At 39.7% G+C, this 8,328-nt stretch overlaps 2 protein-coding genes across 2 annotated transcripts in view; one reads left to right on the top strand and one right to left on the bottom strand.

The window, feature by feature from the left end:
* The window catches only part of LOC138026377 (lysophosphatidylserine lipase ABHD12-like), a 78,678-nt gene extending 74,494 nt beyond the window's left edge, over window positions 1-4,184 (top strand). The window contains exon 15 of the mRNA XM_068873711.1: window positions 3,991-4,184. Within this exon, the coding sequence (XP_068729812.1) occupies window positions 3,991-4,009 (19 nt within the window). The 3' untranslated portion in view covers window positions 4,010-4,184. The remainder of the gene's footprint in view (window positions 1-3,990) is intronic.
* Window positions 4,185-5,667: 1,483 nt separating this feature from the next.
* LOC138025318 (adrenocorticotropic hormone receptor-like) lies at window positions 5,668-7,316 on the bottom strand. The gene has a single exon (XM_068872551.1). The coding sequence runs from the start codon at window positions 6,709-6,711 to the stop codon at window positions 5,668-5,670; it is 1,044 nt and encodes a 347-aa protein (XP_068728652.1). The 5' UTR covers window positions 6,712-7,316.
* Window positions 7,317-8,328: the final 1,012 nt, after the last annotated feature.

Consider the following 8,328-nt stretch of genomic DNA (forward strand, 5'->3'; position numbering starts at 1 on the left):
AATACAGAAGTTGAACGAGACTTACCGTAATTTGAAGTTCGACAGGGATTCCACCTTTGTCACCATGCACAGAGGGATTACATGCCCACCCTTGGACCCACCCTGTTACTTACTTCTTACGATGCACACGGCTAGTGCTTTAAAGACTGAGTTCACGCAGGCGCAATGCTATCTCTTGTAATCCCTCTGTGTATGATGACAAAGGTGGAATCCCAGTGGAACTTCAACTTCCGGTAAGTCTCGTTCAACTTCTGTATTCTCATTATATTTCACAGACTCCGTTCGAAATATATGAGACAACAAATGGTAGATTTCAACGCTGCTACTACGAGCAATAAAAAAGCCGTGGTTCCACATAATAAAACACACACACATATATATATATATATATATGTATATGTCCAGAAGGCCGAAACAGTACTGTCTGCAGTTATATATATATATATATATATATATATTATTGGCAACGAGCAAGCCGAGCGAACACGCGAGGCTTGCGAGGAGGCCAGCTTAATGGCGCACGAAGTAGTGCAGCATGAAGAAAAATCCTCGATTATGCTGTGAAAAGTGTGATGTAAGTGTACGTAGTGTAATGTAAGGTTCCCAGGAGATTTTAGTAGGGACCAATGAAAACACGTGTTTTGATGTGTGATGTCATTAGACAAAGTTGCATGACACTGGCGACTATTGATGATCTTGTGTTTGGAGGTGAGTGAAAACGCATTTTTTCCCATTTCCCTGACCATTGTGTTGGGTACACTTGCTTTGAGTGTTCTTTAATATTTGTTTTCTAACCAGCGTGTTCTATATTGAGTGAACGAGCTCAAGGCTAAACCGGCGTACGTGTTCTTATGAACCGGCCGCTGTTGTCAATTTCGGATTTCGGCCCGCGAGTAGAGCAGTGTGTGTTTCGTTTTGTAACCATTTGAGTTATGAACAATTTTAATTTTCAAAGGAAATATGTTGTCTGCAAAGTACACAATTCGACGATCAATTTGTCTTATAACCCATGGCTGTATCCTGCAAAATAAAAATTCTACAATTGAAACAACTTTCATGTGCGAGAGAATTTGATTCTCCATTACGTTTCATGTATTTTCCTGTTAAAATTACAGCCGTTCAAAAATTACAGCAATCACTGAGCATTACTTTCAGCAACGTCGAGACAGGAGAAGAGTGTGACAATGTCGATATGATTGAGAATGATAGCTGTGATGATGAAACATCGGATGACCAGGACGATGACAGCGAGGAAGACGAGGATGATGAATGATTCTTACCTGACGTCCATGTTCTATAGACTGCAATGTATTATGAGATCAGTTGTGCTATTTTTAAAGCAGAAGGTTTTGTGTAGTAATAATTATATATACCTGTAAACCTCCTATGGGTAACATGACGCCCTCGGAGCAACGTTAATAATAGCTAACATATCGTATAGGTAAGGACTGGACTAAGCGTCAAGCCAACGTCGTGCCCAACCTAATTCTATTTGGTTTGACGATTAGCGCGGCAGTGGTTCTAAACGCCAAATTAGTTAGTTCTGTTTTGATTAGCTAGTTTTATTTCTTCTGCGCACTGAAAGGGCCAATTTTCGGAAAGGAATTTGGTTTGGCACGACGATGGCTCGACGCTTAGAGCAGGCCTAACAAGTGCCCGCGAGCTCAGCCTCACTTCCATGTCGTCTCATGCGAACAAAACATATTCAAAGGTAGTTCAATTAACGTGAACAAAACATATTGTCATGTAGTTCACTTGTCGAGTCATTTTTTTGAACAACTCCAGAAAAAGAAATATATAATTTATGTTTATTTGAAGATAACAAACGACCAGCCTCGCTTTCGTGCAGTGTTGCTCACGTCATCAGTATTTAGTACTTAAGTCTATGGATATGTATTAGATAGACTATATTAAAGATTTCTGGTTTTTTTGTGGAAATTTATTGTAGTTAATTATATTTACACGCCATTTTATATTCGAGCCTCCATTCCATGTTGAACCATATAGGTCTAAAAACAGACCCCCATAGCGACCGCCGGTGCAGGTTACAAAATTGCCGACAACATTTTTTGTGTTCCTTAGGGTCCCCTTAACACATCTAGGTAGGTGGTTTGCTTTCACCATAGAAATCCCACGGGATTGCATATGCTCCCTGACTATGATGCCATATGCTTTCACGTTTCTTTCTTGTGGAAAATGTTTGCGCCTTTAGCATCTTGTTTACCTTCCCGATGAATAACGTGTGCGTGACATGCGCGAAAAAATGCGCGGTAGCAATGGGCGCGAACGTCCTTAAGTGCCCTCGAGCCTATGCGATTACATATACAAAGCGTTGTGTTTATTTTTACAACCAGACGAATAAGTATAGGAAATCGTATAAACGCGAGTGCATTTCGTGATTTATGGGCACGAGTGATGTTTTGAAAGTTCTCTTAAAGTTCTTGTCGAAGCTTAGGGGCCGACCATTTAACTCTTGAGGGTGGGGGTAGTTGATTTAAAAAAAAATTTCCTGCAAGCGCTTGTTGGAAGAAATAAATTGTATGCAGCACAAATGAAATTCTTGCACTGCTGCAAGCATGAAAAAAAAATGTTGCAAAGCTATTTCATCATTCCTGTGGGACTTTACAAAATCCCAGCAAAACTGCAACCATTCCGGATAATCTGCAAGCCAGCGAGCCACTCTGGTTAGCCTATTAAAATAACACATTGATTGGCCTAAAGAACACTTTGGTTAGCCTAAATGTCACACCAGTTGGCCTGCAGTTAGCTTAGGTAGCTTGCAGTTTGCCCTTATGATGGGATAAGGGATTTCTTGCTTGCTCGGTTCACATGGCTCCAAGTCATAGGAGTCATGCAAGCCATTACGGTTAGCCTAAATTACACATTCGCTAGCCTAGTTAGCACTGCAGTTAACCTACAGCTCCTTAGGTGAAGTGCTTTTTGCTATTTTTAGCTATTTTTTTAAATTAAGAAGCTAAACATTTTCAAATCTACCTGTGGAGCATCACGTTATAACATGAGAATATTGTTATTAGATAATATTAAATACTTCTAAAGATTGATATTCCGAAAACATGTAGCTATGCAAGAATGATTTTGTATAGCTTACAACATTTTAAGGCTTTGCCGCTTCATATCAGAACTATTACTGCAATAACCACAATGTAAATGTAAACACGACACTTTTTTGAGGAAAAAAACAATCCTGCAGAGAATGAGGAGAGAAAAAAAATATCCTGCAGAGCATTTAGGAGGGAAAAAAATATCCTACCCACTAGGTTGCTAGAAAAAAAAAACTTGCTGACCAGAAATCTAAGCACCCATTTCAAAAAGCTAACCCTAAACCCATTTTAAAAAGGTTAGCATTCGATTATTGTTGTGATGGCCGATTACTTCATGTAAGCGACCCGTTTTGAAATGGGTGGTTAGACTTTAATACTGTTGAACAATGCTGTTTAAAATGGGTGTTGAGGCTTAAGTAAGCACTATTTGAGATGCTGCTTACACAGAGATCAACAGCACTCATTGGAAATACTATTTTTAGAGTAGTCCATTCGGGTAGTCCATGGACTGGGGGTCAGCAAAATGTACCAATCCATCTTTGCATGAGTTTTTGACTTGAAGTCGTGTAACAGAGTTTTTTCTTGGTTTGTCATTAAAGACTAAAAACAAGACTTCAAATGTCAGTATGTATATAATAAACACAATACTACATGTAAAGTGCTTAGTACCGTATTTACGCACAAGTTGTCTTTGTATCAGAAATCTCACTCGTTCGCTGCGCTCACTCGTTCGATTTCTGATACGTCAACAACTCGTGCGTAAATACCGCCCGCACTTTCCATGAAGTATTATTCTCTATAAATCAAACTGTAATTTGAATGCGCCAGTTGTGGTGATTAAGTGAACATTTGAAATGATAAACTTCTTTCCCGAATGTTTTGTATTTCAGAGATCTCTTTCTTCTTTTCTCTTCTTTTCCATTTGCAGAGACTTTATCAAGACATGATGACTTCACGGGTGAGATATGTCCTAGCTTCAAAACTGGAAAATTGCTTGCAAAGATAAGAAAAACGTTCCTGGAAAGACAACGCAATAGAACATAAGAACAGTGCATCCCCAAAGAACGGTGCATTGGCATGATAGCAAACTAATAATTTTAGTAGTTCTCCCAAGGAAATTTAATTTATCTAACTAAAACGTTCATTAATTAAAAAATAATTTCTTCGGATGTTTCTTTTAAGTCCGGAGACAGCTATTAGGGACCTTAAGATCTACGACGGCGACGTCGACGAAAACGTCACCTCAAAATAGAACTTTGCTCTAGTAAAAGTCTTTCGCGGTTATTCCATCTTGTTCACGTCGTACAATGTGGGCAAAGTATCCTAAAAATAAATTGGTACGAGCGGTTTCAGACTGAAAATAGAGAATGAAAAATTCTCTGTTGCATGCTCACGTTGTCGCCAAAACCTAAACTTTAGTGATTTCACGTCGTCGTTATGCAGAGAACTGCACAAATGTGAGCTAAAATCCGTGCTGCACGTGCTGCACGATTATTTATGCTCTTTTAACCAATGATATCATTGTTTTGTGGCGTTTTCGTCGACGTCTAAGTCGACGTCGTCGTCGTAGATCTTAAGCTCCCTAAAATCAGTGATAGTGCGCAACGCGAGTTCCAAAGGATGATCGCGTGATGTAGCAATACGCACTGTCCCTAGCCGATCTGTAATTGAACTGAAATATTTAGACTACACTTATTGCAATATTTTGCGGTCATAAACTGAAAATCGTGTTACAAACCGATCGCTAAGATAGCCAGGGGCTAAACCTTTCTTACACTTAGTGAAAATTCTAACTGAACGCATCGAAAAACTGCTTATAGGGAGCCCGCCTAATTCTCCGAGGACCTGCGTTATGTGGATTATTAACTAAATATGTATGTGTATCCTTTATAGTCTCACGACTTCAAGGATTATTAAATAGGTATGTGTATCCCTTATAGTCTCACGACTTCTAGGATTATTAAATATATATGTGTATCCTTTATAGTCTCACGACTTAAATATGTATCAAATTTCCGTGAAATAGCAATGTTTTTTTGCTGCGAAATTCTGAACTCTGCAACATGGTAATGTTTTTCTTGGAAGTATTAGACCATGTTGGTGAGCAGTAGTAAAGTCGACTGAAATTCTACAGCGTTCACAATATTTTTGAATGTCAAGGACGTGCTTTATTCTGCACTGCACACAAACGCCCCCTGTGTTCACCTGCGGCCGCCCTCGACCCCGCGCTCGGTTGATGAAATGAAATGTTCTCATCAGGGCGGAAAGAGACCGGGCGGTGAAACGAGCGGGTCCGAGCAAAAAGGTGTGATGCAGTAGACTGGGGTTCACTATAAAGCCTTTTCAAAATGTTCTCATAAGCGTCCTGGTTCTCATTTGTGGCGCGCGCTCGCGCTTTGGCTATGAGAAGTGTCCTCAGTTTTGGATCTGATCTTATCTGATAGAAGCTTCCTCTGCATAAAGACACGGTGCTGGTAATGGCGTTCTACAAGGAGTGACTCCAGTCATGACTAATACCGGAATCAATGTCAGCGCAATGGTCATAGTTATTTCAATCAATATTAATGATAGAGAGGCATCGATTATGTTCAGTATTTGCCAGTAATTAAACTGTTGCAGTTTCTGTACCAGGTCCCTCTAGCGCACGCAGGTGTCCGGATGAAACACCATCGGTTGATTTACGGCAAACGGAGACCCGCGTGTCGGTTCGTCGTCTCAACAACGTCCACCAAATAGCTCTTCTATAAGACGGATGTCTCCAAGCGTAAATGAATACATCCAATGCTACTTTGATGGCAATCATTTGCTCACTGATTCGAAGTACACTGTCGATGTTGATGATCTCTTCACGATTTGATGGCTTCTTGAAAAGAAAAATGTAGAAAGCAACAACGTGCAGAAAGCATGAAGCTAAAAGAATAGCTGCCAAATAAAAAATCATGATTGTAAATTGACGTTCGCTGTGCCTGTTCTTCAATGATGAATTGCGAAGTAATCTGCTGTGTTTAAGGTGACGATTGAAAGACGAGAATAGCATAACTTGCACGCCCATCAAAATGGCTGATAATAGCGTAGAATTTAAAATAAGGTTTATTTTTAAGTAAGTTTCCTGGTCAATTCCAGTGAATTGAAGCATACTGAAGCAAGTGCCGTAAACAGAGCTGATCGCTAGGGAAGCGAATACCCGGTTTCTAGAGACAATTGCTTTGAACTGGTGCGGATACCTCACCGCGATATACTGACAAACTGAAAGCGCAAGGACTATGAAGTATGACTCTCCTATTGTAACGCCAGAGATTATCGCACCAATGCGATACATCAATTGATAACTCAAACTCGCCTTGTTCCTGAAATCTGCGAAGTAGTACGACGCAAACATCGGCTCCACGAAGATTCCCGTTAGGAGGTCGGCCACTGCAAGACCAGCGATGAAATAAGTCATCGGTGTTCGGAAACAGCGCAAAGGATCTCTGTATATCGCAGTCAACAGAAGAGCGTTGGGAATCGCTGTAATCGGTGATAAAATGCATAGGACAATCGCCGACGCCATTTCTACATAACGATACGTTCGCAGTGCAGGAAGAATTTCAGCAAACGATTTTGATGTCAAATTCATGATCTCTTGCAGGGGCATAATATTTTGAGCCATTCTTTGCCTTCTTTTAATTACGGTTAAACATCAATCTATAAGATGAACAGAATCATAATCAATTACTGGTACTGATAAGAGTACAAAAGTGCATTCGATTATCATACTATTTTCCCCCAACTGACATCCTTACTCCACCTGTCAAAAAACAGTTTGTCAGTTAAAAAAATTTCTCGTGGGTCAGGGCGTAAAGGAAAGGGAAAAAAACAAGGAGTGCTGGAGCGCAAATTGGGGACACCGCAGACTGAAATCAACTGAAATCAGAAAAAAATCAAATCAAATGTTGGTTTTTGAGGCCAGAGGGGAACACCGGAATACCCGGAGTATACCCTCTCGGATAAGTTAAGAGTAGAGAACTGTACGGGTCCGCAAATGATCCTCAAAGTGTACCGCAAATGATACCGGAACGCAAATGATCCCGAAAAAGTAAGGAATGGCATGGAGGATGGAATGGTCTTGATAGAAAAATTAATGTGAACAGCTGATATTTTTATTAAAATCATTTTAAATCATGACTCACAACAGGTTTCTGCCTCAGTTTTTCAGAAAGACTGAATTTAGTTTCTTACCACGCTGTTATAAATTTGCCACTTTTAATTATCGGCAGTACAATAATCAAAAACTAACTTGGGCGCAATTCTAAACTGATTGTGACCGGGGACTCGTTTCTCGAACAACTCTGGCAACACACGCAGGGTTCGAGAAACGGGCCCCTGTTTACAGTCAGTTTAGAATTGCGTCCAAGTTAGTTTTTGATGATTGTATCCGATAATTAAACGTGGCAAATTTAATTTAACTTGGTGGAGTCTTTAACTTGTATATAGTTCGTCAGCCTGATAATTCGGTATTACCTCATTGATATCGAAGTCTCAATGAGGTTTAGTAAGGGGGGCTTCAGGTGTTCGTTGGATCACTCGATCAATGGGCTGTTAAATTTCGGGTTTCGTTCGTGCGGCCGAATTGGTGTACGAATGATCACGAATGTGCTCGAACGGAAGCACGAAGCTTACGTGTGGCAGGTTCGAATCTACCCTTCGCTCTTATTTCATTATTTTTAGGGGTAGTTCTGAATTTTCCATTGAATTGTCAAAACTAGTCTTAAAACTCGTAGTAGAATATATATCTCAATGCTCTACATTTCATCAATGAGGTGTCTCACAGAGACTTTGATTATGATTTAGGACTCTCGGAAGAGTTTCCTAGACAGTAATTAAGTACCTGTGGTTTTATTATTCCCATGGAATAACATCTTAGCCAACGATCATTCAATTGTAGCTGAAAACATTACAATCCCTGTTGAAAGGCAATGAAAGCCTTTCAGCCTTTAAGTTTCTGCAACAGACTTCAGTGATCACGATTTTCCATATTTTTAGCTCCATCTTCCTACCTATGTTTGTGATGTTATTGTTGTTGTATAATCTTAGACTTGAACTTTGATTGTATCTTATACGTAAGGAATTTTATTTTAATTTTACTTCAGTATTTTTTATGCGCTGTACTTCTTTAAACACTATTGTGTATAAATAAATAAATGTATATCTAGCTAGCTACAATCCGGGTCAAAAAACTTTGGGACACTTGTCAATTTTAGACGAAAAGTAGAGAATTTACTTACAT

The sequence above is a fragment of the Montipora capricornis genome, chromosome 12 (assembly GCF_036669925.1).
Source record: "Montipora capricornis isolate CH-2021 chromosome 12, ASM3666992v2, whole genome shotgun sequence".
Lineage (NCBI taxonomy): Eukaryota > Metazoa > Cnidaria > Anthozoa > Scleractinia > Acroporidae > Montipora > Montipora capricornis.

Excerpts from the sequence above, each read along its gene's own strand:
- LOC138025318 (XM_068872551.1), bottom strand. The coding sequence starts at position 6,711 with ATGGCTCAAAATATTATGCCCCTGCAAGAGATCATGAATTTGACATCA.